Source organism: Balaenoptera physalus, assembly GCF_965194825.1.
Source record: "Balaenoptera physalus genome assembly, chromosome: 20".
In the NCBI taxonomy this organism is placed as follows: Eukaryota; Metazoa; Chordata; class Mammalia; order Artiodactyla; family Balaenopteridae; genus Balaenoptera; species Balaenoptera physalus.
Genome location: NC_138901.1, coordinates 13,985,609 through 14,005,329, shown reverse-complemented (window position 1 = coordinate 14,005,329; position 19,721 = coordinate 13,985,609). Strand labels below are relative to the sequence as shown.

General features: G+C 35.7%; 1 protein-coding gene across 18 annotated transcripts in view; it reads right to left on the bottom strand.

Moving 5' to 3' along the window:
- The window catches only part of BPTF (bromodomain PHD finger transcription factor), a 140,000-nt gene that overhangs the window by 61,143 nt on the left and 59,136 nt on the right, over nucleotides 1–19,721 (bottom strand). For 12 of the 18 annotated variants that reach the window (XM_082441978.1, XM_082441970.1, XM_082441984.1 and 9 more), the window contains 4 exons: nucleotides 12,585–12,773; nucleotides 8,531–8,718; nucleotides 6,665–7,020; nucleotides 6,038–6,169 (listed from right to left, as the gene is read on the bottom strand). In XM_082441978.1, coding sequence (XP_082298104.1) covers nucleotides 6,038–6,169; nucleotides 6,665–7,020; nucleotides 8,531–8,718; nucleotides 12,585–12,773 — 865 coding nt within the window. The remainder of the gene's footprint in view (nucleotides 1–6,037; nucleotides 6,170–6,664; nucleotides 7,021–8,530; nucleotides 8,719–12,584; nucleotides 12,774–19,721) is intronic. The other 6 variants (XM_082441986.1, XM_082441974.1, XM_082441976.1 and 3 more) reach the window with 2 other exon arrangements.

Sequence of the window (19,721 nt, the reverse complement as noted above, 5' to 3'; positions counted from 1 at the left end):
GTCCACATTCATCCTGGAATATATTCTCAGACCTTTTTTTTTTTTTTTTTTTGGCCATGCCCCGCAGCATGTGGGATCTTCCCTGACCAGGGATCGAATCCATGCCCCCTGCAGTGGAAGCACAGAGTCTTAACCACTGGACTACCATGGAAGGCCCCAGCCCCTAGTTTTGTGGGGGTTTTTTTTGACATCTTTATTGGAGTAAAACTGCTTCACAATGGTGTGTTAGCCTCTGCTGTATAACAAAGTAAATCAGCTACACATATACATATATCCCCATATCTCCTCCCTCTTGCTTCTCCCTCCCACCCTCCCTATCCCACCCCTCCAGGTGGACACAAAGCACCGAGCAGATCTCCCTGCACCATGCGGCTGCTTCCCACTAGCTAGCTATTTTACATTTGGTAGTGTATATATGTCCATGCCACCCTCTCACTTTGCCCCAGCTTACCCTTCCCCATCCCCATGTCCTCAAGTCCATTCTCTACATCTGCATCTTTATTCCTGTCCTGCCCCTAGGTTCTTCAGAACCTTTTTTTTTTTAAGATTCCATATATATGTGTTAGCATATGGTATTTGTTTTTCTCTTTCTGACTTATTTCACGCTGTATGACAGTCTCTAGGTTCATCCACCTCACTACAAATAACTCAATTTCGTTTCTTTTTATTGCTGAGTAATATTCCATTGTATATATGTGCCACATCTTTATCCATTCATCTGTCAATGGATGCTTAGGTTGCTTCCATGTTCTGGCTATTGTAAATAGAGCTGTAATGAACACTGTGGTACATGACTCTTTTTGAATTATGGTTTTCTCAGGGTATATGCCCAGTAGTGGGATTGCTGCGTCGTATGGTAGTTCTATTTTTAGTTTTTTAAGGAACCTCCATACTGTTCTCCATAGTGGCTGTGTCAATTTACATTCCCACCAACAGTGCAAAAGGGTTCCCTTTTCTCCACACCCTCTCCAGCATTTATTGTTTGTAGATTTTTTGATGATGGCCATTCTGACCGGTGTGAGGTGATACCTCATTGTAGTTTTGATCTGCATTTCTCTAATGATTAGTGATGTTGAGCATTCTTTCATGTGTTTGTTGGCCATCTGTATATCTTCTTTGGAGAAATGTCTATTTAGGTCTTCTGCCCATTTTTGGATTGGGTTGTGTTTTTTTTGATATTGAGCTGCATGAGCTGCTTGTAAATTTTGGAGATTAATCCTTTGTCAGTTGCTTTGTTTGCAAATATTTTCTCCCATTCTGAGGGTTGTCCTTTCATCTTGTTTATGGTTTCCTTTGCTGTGCAAAAGCTTTTAAGTTTCATTAGGTCCCATTTGCTTACTTTTGTTTTTATTTCCATTTCTCTAGGAGGTGGGTCAAAAAGGATCTTGCTGTGATTTATGTCATAGAGTGTTCTGCCTATGTTTTCCTTTAAGAGTTTTATAGTGTTCAGTCTTACATTTAGGTCTCTAATCCATTTTGAGTTTATTTTTGTGTATGGTGTTAGGGAGTGTTCTAATTTCATTCTTTTACATGTAGCTGTCCAGCTTTCCCAGCACCACTTATTGAAGAGGCTGCCTTTTCTCCATTGTATATTCTTGCCTCCTTTATCAAAGATAAGGTGACCATATGCACATGGGTTTATCTCTGGGCTTTCTATCCTGTTCCATTGATCTATATTTCTGTTTTTGTGCAAGTACCATATTGTCTTGATTACTGTAGCTTTGTAGTATAGTCTGAAGTCAGGGAGCCTGACTCCTCCAGTTCCGTTTTTCTTTCTCAAGATTGCTTTGGCTATTCGGGGTCTTTTGTTTCCATACAAATTGTGAAATTTTTTCTTCTAGTTCTGTGAAAAATGCCACTGGTAGTTTGATAGGGATTGCACTGAATCTGTAGATTGCTTTGGGTAGTATAGTCATTTTCACACTGTTGATTCTTCCAATCCAAGAACATGGTATATCTCTCCCTCTGTTTGTATCATCTTTAATTTCTTTCATCAGTGTCTTATAGTTTTCTGCATACAGGTCTTTTATCTCCTTAGGTAGGTTTATTCCTAGGTGTTTTATTCTTCTTGTTGCAATGGTAAATGGGAGTGTTTCGTTAATTTCTCTTTCAGATTTTTCATCATTAGTGTATAGGAATGCAACAGATTTCTATGCATTAATTTTGTATACTGCTACTTTACCTAATTCATTGATTAGCTCTAGTAGTTTTCTGGTAGTATCTTCAGGATTCTCTATGTATAGTATCATGTCATCTGCAAACAGTGACAGTTTTACTTCTTCTTTTCCGATTTGGATTACTTTTAATTCTTTTTCTTCTCTGATTGCTGTGGCTAAAACTTCCAAAACTATGTTGAATAACAGTGGTGAGAGTGGGCAACCTTATCTTGTTCCTGATCTTAGCAGAAATGGTTTCAGTTTTTCACCATTGAGAACGATGTTGGCCCAAACCCTAGTTTTAATGTGCTTTTCCCCCAACTTACTAGGGAGGTTAAGCATCTTTTCACATTTCTTGGCTATTTGTGTCTCCTTTTCTCTAAATTATGTTTGTACCTCTGGCCTTTTTTTCTACTAAATAGTTTGATTTTTTTTCTTACTGAACTGTAGAAGTTCTTGAATATACTGTGTATATTAATGCTTTTTTGATTATAGTATAATAAAACAATAAAAACACCTTCAACCAGTTTAGGATTCAGTCTTTTAGGATGACACATTATTATAAAACTCAAACAACAGAAAATCACTGTTTACTGCTATATACATATGTGATAAAACTACACAGTAGAAGGAAGGGTGTAACAAAACACAAATGTAAAAATGATGGTTATCTCTCAGGACAGGCAAGGTAATATGAATGCAAAGTAAATGCAATAATAATAATGTTCTTATTTTAAAATTGGGTGGTGAATTCACAGGTGTTCATTTTATTATTACCCATTATAGCTTATATATTTCACACAATCTTATGTACATATCACATATTAAAGGTGAAGAAGGAAAGTCACTTTTAGTACTTGCACACACACAGGCATACACATGCACACTTATTCAAATCTGACAGACAGCACTCTTACAAATGAAATAAATAAAGCCTGCCTTAGCTATGTTAGGGGAGATACTGAATGAATCAAGAAGGAAATAAAACAATCAGAAGAGAAAAGGAAGGAAGTATGGCAGGAAGAAAAGCAGGAAGAAGGAACGAGTGAAAGGAAAGAGAGGCACAGAAGGGAGGAAAAAGGGAAGGAAATGGAGAAGGAGAGAGGGAGGGAGGAAGAAGAGAACTTTTTTTGCTTCAGAGTCACAAAGATAATCTCTTATATTCTCTTCTTAGAGTTTTAAAGTTTGCTTTTCACATTTAGAATTTACTCTACCTGGAACTGACTATTGTGTATAATATAAAGAATGAAGTTCAATTTACCACTGTACAGACAACTGATTTCCTCCTCATCTTCTATTGGACAGTTCATCCTTTCCAGTGCTACTTCCATCACATACTGTATTTCCATATATGGGTTGGTCTCTTTCTGGACTGTTTATTCTGTACCACTGGTCTATTTGTTTACAGCACAGTATTATAGCTACCAAGTAAGTTTTGTTACATGGGAGGGCAAGTCCTTCCACCTCGTCCTTCAAATTTACGTTTTCTATTGTTGCCCCTTTCCATAAAAACTTGTTAACCATCTTGTGAAATTCTACAGAAAGCCCAACTATAATTATTAATGTGTTTGAACTTAATCTGTATATTAAGGTGAGAAAAATTGACATTGTCAAGACACTGAGTCCTCCTATACGTGAACAGGAGATATATTTTCATTTATTTAGGTGTTCTTTAATGTTTTTCAACCAAGACTTTATAACTTTTTCAAAAAAGATCCTGCCTTCAAACCTTTACTATTGAATATCACAATAAACAAACATTTTATAATAAAATATTTGGTTGAATTTCTAGATACTGCCTTAGGATCAAGTCTTAGAAGTCTGTCACCTAAACATTTGTGACCATACTACTGCCAAAAGTGGAAGTCCTATTATTAATTTCTAATTTTCATGAATCATGGTCTCTAATTTTTTTTAAATTCAAAGTATGCTATATCACCTCATCATAATTTTTTAAAAAGTTCTTTTGTATATATTACCAGATGTGTCATACTAATACAATGCATGATACAATTTTATAACTCTAGTAACAGGTTTAAAAGACTAGTCATGGGAATTCCCTGGCTTTCCAATGGTTAGGACTCCACGATCTCACTGCCGAGGGCCCGGGTTCAATCCCTGGTCAGGGAAAGAAGATCCCACATGCCACGCAGTGCACCAAAACAAATTAAAAAAAAAAAAAATAGGATAAAAGACTAGTCATAATGACATACCAGGAGGGGAAAAAACCCTAACTAAAAAAAAATGAATTGCATTTTCATTAGAATGTTTAATATTTAGAAACGAATTTATAAAAGCTTTGACTTAGTCATTTTAAGTTACATTTGAGTACTGAAGTTTTCTTTAGCAACATTTAGCTTAGCTTTAGTTCTCAAAATATTGGTCTCTGCCACCAGAGACCACCAACACAAGTTTCAGGATGAGCACTGAATAGGAGACTGTTGGCGCAGAAGAGTTTGGGGAAAGTCTGGAAGTAAATGCAAGAAGGAAAAACAGAAATATAGGCCTCACAATTGCCTCTGACTTTCCCCTTGCTCTCCCTGCCCTGAGAAAAGGTGGCGGTGAGAAAAATACAGGCATGCCACCCATTTAGCTCTCCTCTCCTGGGCTGCACCGTTCGTAGCACCTTAACTTAATCCTGTTGTGTTTTTTTAATCCTAGGAAGAATTAAGTCCATTCCATTTGTGGAAGCTTCTACCAGTAGCAGCAATTACATTCAAAATAGGAGGGAGAGAGGAAAGAGTATCCATAAGATTTATGGGGGGAAAACACTACAGAAAACTGAAAGCAACCCTTAGCAGATGAAAAATATTTAGCAGGCATATTTATTTTTCTTAAAATTTTTCATTATAAGATAAAACACAGGGGGCTTCCCTGGTGGCGCAGTGGTTAAGAATCTGCCTGCCAATGCAGGGGACACGGGTTCCAGTCCTGGTCCGGGAAGATCCCACATGCCGCGGAGCAACTAAGCCCATGCGCCACAACTACTGAGCCTGTGCTCTAAGAGCCCGCGAGCCACAACTACTGGAGCCCGCACACCTAGAGCCCGGGCTCCACAACAAGAGAAGCCACTGCAATGAAAAACCCGCGCACCGCAACGAAGAGTAGCCCCCACTCGCCGCAACTAAAGAAAGCCCGTGCGCAGCAACAAAGACCCAACGCAGCCAAAAAATAAATAAATAAATTTATTTATTTATTTATTTTTTAAAAAAAGATAAAACACAGGTGTAGAAAGCAACACAAAACATATTTAAATTTAAAAAAATACAGCATTATACCTTTGGAGTGGGCCCTATAGAGGGGCAGGGAAGGTAAAAGGAGCCTTACTTTTTACATTGAATAATAATTTACATTTTTTACCATAAGCTTACATTAGGTTTGTAATAAGAACTTTTTAAAAATTAAAGTTAAAAAATAAATCCATTAGGGCTAAAAAGTAGATTCAAGTCACAAATTTATTTTTTTTGTTAACCGTCTGCTAAAGTCACACAACTCTGGGTCTACTTAGGAGCTACATGATCTTTGGCCAGATACTCGACTCTAAATAAATCAAGACGTCTAGCACATTCCAGAGTAAATATTCAAAAAGTATAAGCATTCTTTCTATTCAATAAAAATGCTTTTTACTTTAGAACATATTTTTAATTTTCATATACCTGATCTCTTCTGATCTTCATTATAATCCTATATCCTAAATAAGAAATAGTGTTTATTCAGGTTTACATCTTACATGTTTTCCTCCATCTTATAGGAGGAAAATGAGGTCAAGAAGAGTTAGGTCTTTATGATGGCCTCTTCAACACATTAACTTTCATTATTAATAGACTAGTATTCCAAAAGGGAGACTAACCCACCATTCACGAGGCTCAGGATTCACTTACCTGGTGTGTCCTAAAGATTCCCGCCAGATTGGCAGCATCACAACTGGTTTAACTGCACACTCCAAGATAGCTAAAGCCAACGCAAATTCTCTGGGTTTGCTACACATCTGAACGGCCTTGATCCAATTTGCCCTAAATTTCAGAAAGGAAAAAAAAAAGAAAAAAACAAAATTTCATCTTGTTGATCTTAAATTAAAAGCACAAGAGCTGTAATTTATGAAGACTTCACCTTATAGGGCATATGTTTCTAGGCTAAGCAGGTATAAAATATACTGCTACTGGAAGTTTCTACCTCACAGAATCATAGGTCTTAAACACTGGAGGAATCTCAGAGGTCAATTCGTCCTCCAAATCTTTAAACCTTCTATGATGTTCTGGAACTCTGTCTGGACTCCACTTGGTTCTGGGAATAAAGACTCTGCTTTCCAGAAATCTTCCCAATGTTAGTGTTGGATCGGTAACTTAAGAAGTAAAGTTACTCCTATTCCTAACATCCTCAGCGTTTTGCTGACTAAAATGCCTTCATTCAATTCATTAATAATGACAGTTTAAAGTGTGCAACTGCAATAATCATTTTGTAAATATTTACTATATTCACAGCGATAAATAAACCTTAGTTTCCTTTACCTGTGTGAAGCCCAGTTGGGATGAAGAAAGGAGGAAGGGATATTGTTTTCCAACTGGGTGATAGTCAGTCTCAGAGTAGATATGGTAAGAACTTTGGATCCATGGACAGAACCATTCCATTTGAACTCTCCAGCTGGAGTCAGACAGAATTTATGTGCAAGATGCCTTCTCTTATCATGGTCTTCTCTGTGCTGGTGCTTATTCAAAGCAAATGAATTGGTGGAGTACTGATTGTGGTAGACGCGATACTTCCCCTCTTGACCCAACTTAAAATAATTGTTGATATTTCCCTTCATGACCACTTCCTTTTTGGTGCTCAACCGTGAAATTTCTCCTTGAGAATTAACTACCAGTACCTGACCAAGAAAATAAAAAGACTCCATTATTTATGTCAAATATGTAAATTTGATCAATTGTCTTTCAATAATTTGTAATTTATCATTCAAAATAAGTTAAGATACATCTTACGACTAAACTTTTGAAGTTTAAAGATTTTTTTGATGTGGACCATTTTTTAAAGTCTTTTATTGAATTTGTCACAATACTGCTTCTGTTTTTCTATGCTTTGGTTTTTTGGCCGAGAGGCATGTGGGATCTTAGCTCTCCGATCAGGGATCGAACCCGCACCCCCCGCATTGGAAGGCGAAGTCTTAACCACTGGACGGCCAGGGAAGTCCCTGAACTTCTGAAGTTTAAAAGCTAAAGCTAACTGTTTATAATTAAACAACCAAGATATGCCTGCAAAAAGAAAGAAAACTAAGCTCTATTAAAGTGCCTATTATATGTTGGACATTATTAAGTATTTTCATGTATCTCAAATATACACATGAAACTAATATATAAATCATTCACCAATCATTTTTTCAAGCTTACAATATACAGGGGTTAGAGACAAAAGGGGGCATGAGGGCATTACATGTACTATTCCCACAAACATATATTCCTAAAAATACCTTTTCTTCTGCTCCTTTTATCATTCCAGCTTTAGATAAGAGCCCATGGATACGTTAAAATAGTGTTTCAAATAGTTGATTCCAATCCTTTAGTGGACTGTGAAATCAATAGTGGGGCTTATTCAGCTTTAAAAAAATGAAATATAATACAATAGACTAGAAAAGAAAATACCAGAGTGCTTCCCACATAGTAAAATACTACTTCAGGAAACTTTTGAATGTATGTACTGGGTTGCTATGAAAAATGTCTTAGTGAGGGTCAGAGTAAAAAGAAGTCTGAAAGCCACTGTCTTAAAGCCATTTCTTTGATGTTAAAAACACTGCATTAAAAAAAAAAAAACAAAAAAACCCCACTGCATAATCTTGCATATCTACCCTGCAAATAATTCTCAAATCTGAGAGACACAGCTGTGGCCCTTATTCTATCATCATGGCTTGCTGGGAGACAGAAATACTGAGTCCTAGCTTCAATCTTTTTGTTCACAGTCAGAGTTGAGATGTTCTATACACCGTGCTCTGCTATCAAGGGGTAAGTCTTACCTTTTAGCTGCAGGTTCATCTAAAATGACTACAGCCAGAACTGAGCATTAAATCTTTAATAAAGCCCACAAATAGCCTACCTGTTCCCACATGCGAAGAAGCAGCCTCTATCTCTTTAGAATTATATACAATAAAACTAACCATATAGTCAGAAACAATACTACCCATTTACAGCATTTCTATGCATGGATTGAAATTTGGGTGTACAACTATACTTAGCATAATACAAACCTAACACTTTTAATCTCGTTACACACTACACTCTCGGAAGTGAGGAAAATACAGTTCAAAAGTACCTCTACAAACTTCCTGCCCCTATTTTAAAAATGATTTTACATTCCAGAGATTTTTGTTTTAAACAGAAAAAACACACCTCTTTCCCCTCCTTAAATAATTTATTTGCTTCGTGGGCTGCGGCTGCCACCTGTTGGCTCTTCAGCTGACTCAGTTTGCTGTCTGGATTCCGTAACCTGGTGATAATCCGAGTTGAACCAGACGCTCCTCTTCCACCTCCAGGAGACTCACTTATTTCCCCATTAGACTTCTCTGATTTGAAATCACCTGTTATCAGATAAAAAGCCAAAAGTAATTGCTAACAGTAAGTAAATTACATATAGTAATAACACCTTACTTATCCAAAACTTCTATCTGGTAGACAACTAAGATCCAGAAAATAAAAAGTCCTTGAATAGCCAAAGCAAATGCATTAATTCTTAAAGGTTTACTCCAAAGAAAGTATGTCAGAACTTTACTGTGAGTCATTTATTATTTTACAGAAAATTCAAACATGCCAGGTTATCTGTTTTAAAGCTCAGCTACTAGAAAAGAGGAAGGGCTGCTACAGATTTACAAGTAACAAACATAACTCAAAATGCACACTAATAAAATATTGCCTTATATATTTGACATGGATTTCTGTATTAAAAGTAAAGGATATAATTAATTTTAGAAAGATTTCCACTGAAATTCTGTTTAAATACCTAATAATTTAAAGCTTATAAACATAAATGCCAAGTGAATTTTTTCCTAAAGAATCTAGATAATTATCTGTATATGCAGATAACTGTACATGTGAAAATCAACTACATTAGCTTTTTAAAATATAATAAAGGCCTCTCACATTTTCATAATATCTTAATTTTTTAAAGTGACAGATTTAACTGCCAAGGAGCAATTTCTGCTTTTCCATAAATCTCACTTCAGCTGAAAATTTCTATACGTTCTAAAATGATTGCATCACTATCCAATTTCCACTGGCCAGACAGTTGAACAAGATCTCATTTTTCTTTCTTAATTTAAAGCTTTTAAAAACTAAGACAGTGTGGCACTGGCAAATGAAAAACCAAGCAGAAAATATGGCACTGACTAAATCAAGATGGGGTAGGGGTACTGGGTATCTTGCCGTCTCAGGCTGGAAAGCTAGTAACCTTCAATGTGTGGTAGCAAAGCAGTTGGTTAGTTAGACTATCCACGATTTTCTCTCGGCTCTCAGACCATGATTGTACCCATGCTAGAGTTCTGTGCCGACACGATGAACTACAGCGGCACCTTTTTTTTTTTTTTTTGGCCACACCGCGCGGCTTGTGGGATTTTAGCTCCCCAACCAGCGACTGAACCCCGGGCCCTCAGCAGTGAGAGTGTGGAGTCCCAACCACTGAACTGCCAGAGAATTCCTGATAGTGGCTACTTCTTGGGACTGTCTTTGAAGTCCTACAATAAAGACTTTTTAGACATCATTTAGTCAAGGCCAGACTTCCTAAAAGCAGAAAGGGAATGGCACAGCACTTTCTAAATTAAGCGCCTCAATTTAGAGCCAACAATCCAACAGGTGAGAGTCAATCCTTTGCCACTTGCTAAGTTTAGTGCAAATAAGGGAAAGGAGGCAGAAAATTCGTCCCTGGGGGTACGACTTGAAGGAGCAGAGAGAGGGGACAAGGCTAAGAGTGGAGGTCATCGTCTAGCACACCCTGCCCAAAGGCCACATTCCTGTTTAAAGGAGTGAATCACTGTGATGCAGCCTGGAGGCTGAGTACAGAGCTGCCTGGCCCTAGCCTCCCCAACTCACTGTTTAATGAGTCAAGAGGCAGGAGCCTAGACAGACTTCGCTCACCTGGGGGCTGGGGCAGACAAACTGGGCAAGTAGAGGTGGTTTACCCTCAGGGACTCTGGGCAAGTTTCTGGGCATTAGGTACTATCTGGGTATTCAGGCAATCTATAAGGGGGTGTTACTGCCAGAAAAAAACCCCAAACCTGTCACACTGGGATGTATAATTATTCAAACCTACAGCAATTTCCAGCAGGCCATCCCTGACAGAAGTCAGCTGGATCTAGGCTGTTAAAGGAGAATGGCCTCCAGAAGGGGGATCTCCCCGTATGCTTCTCACTTCTCATCCATATCCATTCTCCCAGAAAACCTCCCAGAAAAGGGCCGCCAGGTTTATCAGAGAACACCGTCCACCATCAGGTTAATGAGTGTCACAGGTAGTTAAGTTCATAATTTGGCTCATGGATTGTAAGATCAAGATAAGCCACAACCAGACATAATCAAAATAATACACACAATACACAGAAATCCTAGATACAGTTAAAATTACCAGATGTTCATTTTGGGAGAGAAGTTTTTGAAAAAATTTTCAGTTGTGGGTGAGATCTTTCCATTATGTTAGGCAGAGGCATTTTTTAATTTGAATACACACGTTTGTACTGAGCTAGGGTGGAACTGTGGATATTTGCTGTTTCCTATCTTCACAGCATCTCTCCTTCTTTGGAAAACCATTTCTACCCCACTCCAATTATATACTTTTGCTGGAGCCATCAATCATAATACCTTGCCTGCCCTGGCCACAGGAGTAGGAACAATATGTCCAAGATAGGCCACTCAAATTCCTTCCTCAAGGACTTTTGATTTGGAGCAGGAGTAGGGGCCTTGCCTTTGGGTCACAGACCTTGGGAAGATATGAATACAAACCGCTGATGCCATCTTCCCTGCCACTTGGGGAAAGCCTGTCTGTATTAGGAGAGAATGAGGTTAACACACAAACATATGCAGATCCAAAAGGTGAGACAGAAAGAGGAAAATGGAAAGAGTTTTGATACCTGGAGGTCCAGTTATGCCTGGTGATGGCTTGGACTTCCCAATTATATGAGCTAATTAAATCCCTTTTCACTTAAGCTAGTTTAAGCTGGTTTGGTCACTTGCAATTGAAAAGGTTCTAATTAAGACAGATCTCCATCTCATATCATACACAAAATTATACACCAGAAGAATTAAAAATGAAGTTATAGAAGTATTATGTGAAATTACTGTAAAATATATGTATGTTCTTGGGATAGGGATGGTCTTCCTTAGTAAGACACAAAATCCAGAGAAATCCTAAAGAAAAAGACTGATAAATTTAACTGCACAAAAAATGTAAAAATTTCTTTATAAAACAACAGAAAGAGTTAAAAACAAGCAATGACTATATAAATATATAGGTAAAATCAAAAATTAATACCCACAATACATAAAGCATTCCTAAAACTCATTTGGGAAAAATATCAAAATTCAGTAGAAACAAATCAGCAAAAAATATGAATAAGCAATTCACAGAAAGTTCAGCAAACACATGAAAAGAAAGTCAACCACATTAGTAAGCAGGGATATGCAAATTTTAAAATGAAATACTTCTCACCATTGGCAAAAATGTAACAGGTAGATGATGTCAAATTTAGCGAGAATGTGAAGAAATACACATACATGTAAATGATTAGTATAAGTTCCTTTTAACGTACAATTAAGCAGTAGCCATCACTATTTTTTAAATGTACCTACCATATGATCCAGCAATTCCATTTACTGTATCTATACTGCCAGAAATACAAGTACACAGAGATATATGGTGAGGATGTTAAAAAGCACCACTAGTTGTAATAATGAAAAAACTGTTAGCCTAAGTGTCCATTAATAGAGAAACAGTAAATGAATTATGGTTCATCTGTACTGTGGAGTACCATGCAGCAGTTAAAAAAAGAATAAAATCAATTTATTACATGAAAAGAACCCCTACATGTATTACTGAGTGAAAAAAGCAAGATGCAGAACAACACATGCAGAATGATCCCGTTTATATTTAAAAAAAAAAAACTTTTTGTAAACATACATACATTAATGTAACTGCACGGAGAAAGATATAAAATGTTACACACCAAATAATGGTGGTTACCTTTGGGGAGGGGGTGTGAAAAAGCTGTATTTTTTCCCAAGTGCTTTTTTATTTTTTTAAAAGAAAAACACTGAGTGCAAGTGTCACTTGTGTTTAAAAAAAAAAAAAAAAAAAAGGAAAAGAAAATCCAAATCTTCCCACCCCCCCATCAAACTTTTATTTAAAAAATTAAAAATTAAAAAAATAAAAAAGCTCCTTTCAATGTATGAAGTGTATTCTTACCTATCTCTTCTTGAATAGAGACAGGTGTATGAGATTCTCTTTCTCCATTTTCAGGATCATCAGCTGCCTTAGCAGATTCACTCTGGGAAGAATTTAGTTCACTGCTGCTGTTACTGTTTTCCAGATTAGGCTGGGTGGAGGTAGTGGTAGCACTAGTGTTACTGCTGTCACATGTCTTGTTAGGTTCTTCTAGAAAAATAGAATATCTGATTTTTAAATTGGAAATCACATCAAAAACAACTAATTGTCAGAAAAGACATTTAATTGTTTTAGGGTTGCATTACAAAGCTGGATTTTAAAAAGCTGCTCATGTATGAATAATGCAATGTATGAAAAGAAATTTGTAAACAACACCCTATGAATTGTTTTTTAAGTCTCCCAGTATTAACTCAGGCTCTTATCACCTTAGTGTATAGTACACAGCAGACAATCTTTCAGAATAATAAAGTGATATAACAATCTCACAAAATTTATGATGTGCCAGATACTGCAGAATTGATTTTGTTAAGAAAATCCCTCAAAATCTGAAATTTATATTCTTATTTTTCAAAAAGTATTCAAACAGTAATCGAAACAGAATTAAATAGGATTATTTATCTCTAAGGTTTTCTGCCTGAATTCTATACCCCCAAATTTAACTAGAAGGTAATGCCTAAGTGATTGTTAATTTTAAGACCAATATAATAGTATCACTAAGAGTATAGTTCCTAAAAGTATATCAAAATGAATGCTACCATGAACTGAAAGCCTAGGTCTTTCCTCGGCAGTTCAGAAATCTAGAGCCTCCCTGTGCATTTCATTTTGCCACTATTAAGATACCTTTTAAATTAATCCCCTAAATTAAAAGTCGTCGACAGTATATCACAAAGGCTATCTGTAATGTATCATGAGCTCCTAAATTTTTTTTTGAGTGAAAAAACCAACAACTTGATAGAAAAATGGGAAAAATATATGAACAGTGACGAAAGAAATGAAAATGGCAGGAATTCCCTGGCGGTCCAGTGGTTCAGACTCCGCGCTCTCACTGCCAAGGGCCCCTGTTCAATCCCTGGTCAGGGAACTAAAATCCCACAAGCCATGCGATTCAGCCACAAAAAAGAAAAAGAAAAATGGCCTTTAAATATGGAAATATGCTCACTTAATTCAAAGTAAGAGAAATGCAAAGTAAAATTGTATAGAGAAACTACCTCTCAGCTACCAGAGTGGCCAAAATTCCAAGTCTCACGATACACTCAGGTAGAGAGGCAGTGGGTTAAGAGGTACTGCCACACATTGTTGTAGGACTGTAAAGTGGTGCAAACTGGATAAAAGGGAACTGACAATATCTAGAAAAAGTACAGATGCATTTACTCTTAACCTAGCAATCCCATGTCCATAAATCTACCCTGAAATACACTGGCAAAAATACTAAATTATTTACTGATATTTACAGAGGTATTCACTGTAGCACTATTTATAATGGCAAAAGACCAGAAAAAACAAAATGCCCACCAATACAGCACTGGCTGAATAAAAGGTGGTACATACAATAAAATATCATGCACCATAACAAGAACTGAGGAAATCATTATATCCACATATGAAATGATCTCAAGATTAAATGTAAAAAGAAAGATGCAGAACAGTATGGTAACTTCATGTAAGAAAGGGAGATAAATATGAATTTATGCACATATTTTGCTTTTCTATATGAAAAAAAAAAAAACACTAGAAGAATAACCAAAACTTAATAAAAATGGCTACCTGTAAGGGAAAGGAAGGAAATAGTTACCTACAGAGGGAAGGGATGAAAGTGAAAATTCTCTGAATAGGTAACAGTTACAAAGTTTGACTTTGGAATCATGTAAATGTTTTACATTTTTAAAAAATTCAAGCTAGAAATGCAGTCCCTAAAAACTGAAAGAAAACAGCCTAATCATGTATCAAGTTGTTGGCATAACCACACAGAGAAAAAGATTATTTCAAGTGACTTTGGAACACAGAATTTTGACTATACATTCTTACTGGAAATATGGTATAAAGATAAAGAGCTGCAAAAAAATCTTAAATGCGGTTCAGTAGTCTTACTGTGAGCAATAATATTGGTATTATGAAATTACTATGCTATTTAAATCATTTCTTCTTATTACTATTATTAATGCACATCAAGATATTAACAATAATTATAAAAATAATATATATTATTAATGGACATCTATAACAGGATAAAGCAAGTATATAATTAAGTTACTGTTGTTAGGAACTAAGGCATTCAGTATAAAGGAAAAGAGATACAAGTGTAAAAAAAGAAACTAAGTATGCAATACTCAATCTGAATTTGAAATGTCAACACGAATTGGTTTTTTTCTTTTCCAAAATACGTATTTCCTAACACTACCCAATAAAAAATCCTAGAGGCAGTGAGAGCCCAACAGCAGTAAATACTCTTGGGTCCAGATGATGGTCTCTAAATATCATTCCCCACAATAAGGAACCAGGGCTTCTTGCAGGAATTACTGATTCCAGGTCTGGGGTAAGAAATGTATAAGATAAGCCGCATACATCTTACTCTACCATAAAGCAAAAAAGCAAAAGGGACTACTGGGGTCATACACAGCAAAAAGGACTCAAAAGCCAACATAAAGGGTCTCCTGAAAATCAATATAACCAAATTAATGATAACTACAACTGACTGAAACAAACTGTATACATAAAGACCCACGAGTTCAAACAGATACTTAAAATGAGAAAATCATGCCCCTCCCCCCAAAGTTCATAACTCAAAAATCACCACTGAAGGTAACTGGACACCAACTCCTGACTCTGAAAATCAGATTTTAAGAGAAATAATTAAGCATTTATTTCTGCTCTAATTATATTTCAAGGTATTCAAATAGACTTAGTTAATGAGGGAAAATTCTTTACAGAAGAATTCCAGTTAAAAAAATACTGAAAAAATTATAGAATTAGAAATCATATACTATAACTTCCAAATAGACAGCTGATTTTGAACTCACTGATCTATCTTAGAATTTGTAAAGGTAAAACATACAGACATCATGATGAGCCTTTTGATGCAATATGATGTGAAATACCCAGAACACAGCTTATGAAGTATTCTTGCCAAAAATAGTTGAAAATGAATTTAATCAAGCCTTTAGAACAAATTAAACACTAAGAAGAAGGAAAGAAAATCCTGGATGTGGGATATTCCATAGGAGGATATACTAGGATTCTTTAAAAAGTCAGGGAAGGGGAGAATGCTCTAGATTAAGAGACTCAGTAGACATAAAACCAAATGTCATGTCATGTGGGGATCTTATTTGGAGTTATTTAAAACACAGCCAATGTTTAAAAAAATTTTTTTTAAGTGAGGAAATTTAAATTGACTGGATAGTAGATGATACTAAGGAATTGCTGTCAATTTTATTAAAATGATAATGGCACTGTAATTATATAAGAAAATGTCCATATTCTTTAGAAATGTATGTAGGACTGATATAACATGATGTCCGGGATTTGCTTTAAAATACTGCAGTAAGGAAACAACCCAAATTCACATCAACAGGAAAGGGGATAAACTGTGTTATAGTTACACAGAGGAGTACTGTAATACAGTTAATATGAAAGAACTCCAGCAACATACAACATTATATCAGTAATATAAAGTGAAAAGATTAAGTTCCCCGAAGTTATACTTAACATATACACTTACTAAGATATACTTAACACAACACACTTGCTACACAATTTAAAACAACCGAAACAGAAATACATAGTTTTTATGTTACAAGCAAACCATGTAGATCAACTCAATGAAGCAACAGTTATGTGGGTTATACATCACTTTGACCTCTAGTATCAACAGTCTTAATTCTACTGGATTTCTGTCATAAAAAGGAAAGAAAATATTAGTGAACACAGGATTTAGGGTGACAATCACTTCAGGTAGGGTAGAAGGATGCAGGCAATGAGACTGGGGAGATGGCTCGATACAGGTGAGTTTCAAAGCAGGACTTAGACTTCTGTTTTGGGTGATAGGTTCCTAGGTGTTTATTTCATTAATAAGATCATTTCAAACGTGAATGAATAAATTAAGGGGGACTATGCAATGACCAATGATGAGTGCAATTAACTAAGGATTATGATTTATCTAATAGTGTACACCTGGGGTCAAAGGGGGGCGATTTTTAAAAATTTGAGTCCTCCCCACTCAAAAAAGCAGTTTAAAAAAAAAAAAAAAGCATGAGTAAAACTAGTATGACAAAATATTGATGATTTTCTAATCTAAGTGTTAAAATATGGGGGAGGGGGTCACTATGTTATTCTCGTAACTTTTGTGCATGTTCATAATAAGAAAATTTTATATGAAAGATAGAAATGGCAAACTTAAAATCTGACAGCTGCAAACCAGTAATATAATCAACTAACTCATGCTGGAAAATGCATATATTTGGAAGAAAAGAAGTCTCACGTGAATAGCATCAAATTCCTCACTAATCATTCCTTTCACAACTGTAGATCTAGTTTTGAAATGTGCTGTATTCTTAATTTATAATTGTCTAAAAATCATCTTCTCGAATAATGAAACAGTATATAGACATCCCCTCATTTATGAGCTCAGAATTCAGAGTGCATTTTCTCACAGAAGTATAATAAAAAGTGATTGGGTTCTAGACTAGCCCACAAAAAACTATTTCAGCATACAATACACCCCAAGTATGGCTTTAACCAAGACAATAACTCTGGGATAGGACTTAAGAGATTCCACCTAATCATATCTTAAAATACTTCATAGAAAGTGCTCTCTGCTATTAGGAAGATAATGGTACTTCATAAAAGAATAGGCAGTCAATCCCATCCCAAGGTATTTTGATCTTAAGAAAAACTATTACCCCACTGAAAGCAAACTGAATTCAGAATCTATCCACTTAAACTTTCAAGGTGCTAACAAGCTGAGGACTACCATAACTCGTAATACAGAGCTTTTCTGTTGACTTGTCCCAAGTTAACTTGCCTTAAGTTTTCCTCCATTTCAGTTTAGAGGAATTGTTCTAGAACTCTTTACATCCTTACTTCATTAGGATTAAAGAAATCTCAAGCATTTGCTTTAAAACACCACAAAGAAGGTATCCCCTACCAATAGGCCTCACAGTTCAAATATTCTAGACTAGAAGCTAAAACCAAACACATTTAAAAGAATAAGAAACAAAAGAGTAATATTTAGCTGCAGAACCTCCAAAAGCCATTATCAATCAACTCAATGAGGTAAAAGTAAAAGGGAAACACATCAGTTCAGCATCCAGTATCAGCAGCCTCTTACATCCACTTAATTTCCTTATAATAAAATCCAAACCTAAAGCAAAGTACTATCTTTTAAGATGTCATTATCCCAAAAAGTTATGAAACAGGTTAAATTAATATGTTCTTATAGTTCAACCTTACAGATGTTAGACTTTCAATATGTCCATGGAAACACTTTCAAAGCAATTATAAATACTTATGGAAATAAAGCCAGTTTTATCTACGGCTGCTATTTTCTTCGTCCCAGGCATTAAATCTAGAGGCATAACTTTAATAAAACAAATGCTGTCTGCATTATATGTTTGAATACAAATTCTCAATAGTATATTTGAGGTTAAGATGCTAGAAAGACACATGCCCCTGTCTCTCCTTATATATTGAAAAACTGACAATCTGGTACAAAAGTTTCTAATCTAAAATCCAGAACAAAAGTGTAATTCTGAAATTGAGCTATTTGTTAACTACAAAGAAGTTATACTGAATAATAAACAGTACACTTGCAAAATCTGAGGAACAGATATTCAGAGATTAACTTTTTTAAGTGATGTCTACAAACATTTCCCAAAATACGGCCCAACTTTTCAGTTTAAACTTCAATCTCAGCCACATAAAATCTTTCTGAATCATACCCAATTTGAAATCATGAAATCTGCCCATTTTTCTTATGTTCTCACTCCTTTAGATTTTTAGACCACAGATTTATAATTTTTCCTTTGCATAATGTCATCTATCATAAGAAAATGATAGTGCTCTCTGACAGGACTTGACAAAATACAGCTTGAAATAAATAAATATGAATATCCATACATATGTATACATATGTGTGTATATATTTCTAAAGAAATTCTAAAGTAGATGTATTTTGAAAGAGATTTTAAATTCTCGGGTTATTTTTAAGTATCTTTCTATTCCAGAAAAAATATACAATACAAACGCTAATCAAAAGAAAGCTGCTGTAGTTTAGTAATATTATTAAAGATAAAGGACATTTCACAAAGATAAAGTTAATTCAACAATATAAAAATTATGTGCACCTAATAACACAGGCTCAAACTATATAATGCAAAAACTAAAAATATTTTAAAGATAAAAAGGCAACCCCACAGTAAATAGAAATAACTTAAAAGTATCTTGCATATGTTATAAAGCAGAAACTAACACACCATTATAAAGCAATTATACTCCAATAAAGACGTTAAAAAAAAATTATCTTGCATAGAGGGGAAAAAAAATAGCAAAGATATAGATTTCAACAAAACAATTAAAACCCTGACCTAGTTGTCCTGTACTGTACCCCAAAACTAAAAATAGATATCCTCTTCGAGTGTATATGAGACAGTTTATCAACATTAACCAAATGTTGGACCACAAGACAAGCCTCAACAAATCTTAAAGGACATAAATCATGTATAGAATGTTCTCTGACTACAGTGTGTTAAACTAGAAATCAATGAAAAAGATAACTAGAAATCTCTAGGACTTCCCTGGTGGCGCAGTGGTTAAGAATCCACCTGCCAATGCACGGGACATGGGTTCGAGCCCTGGTCCAGGAAGATCCCACATGCCACGGAGCAACTAAGCCCATGAGCCACAACTACTGAGCCTGAGCTCTACAGCCTGAGAGCCATAACTACTGAGCCGCGTGCCACAACTACTGAAGCCCGTGTGCCTAGAGCCTGTGCTCAACAACAAGAGAAGCCACTGGAATGAGAAGCCCGTGCACCGCAAGGAAGAGTAGCCCCCACCCACCACAACTAGAGAAAGCCTGCGCACAGCAATGAAGACCCAATGCAGACAAAAATTAGTTAATTAATTTTTAAAAAAAGAAAAAGAAAATCTCTAAATGTTTGAGTA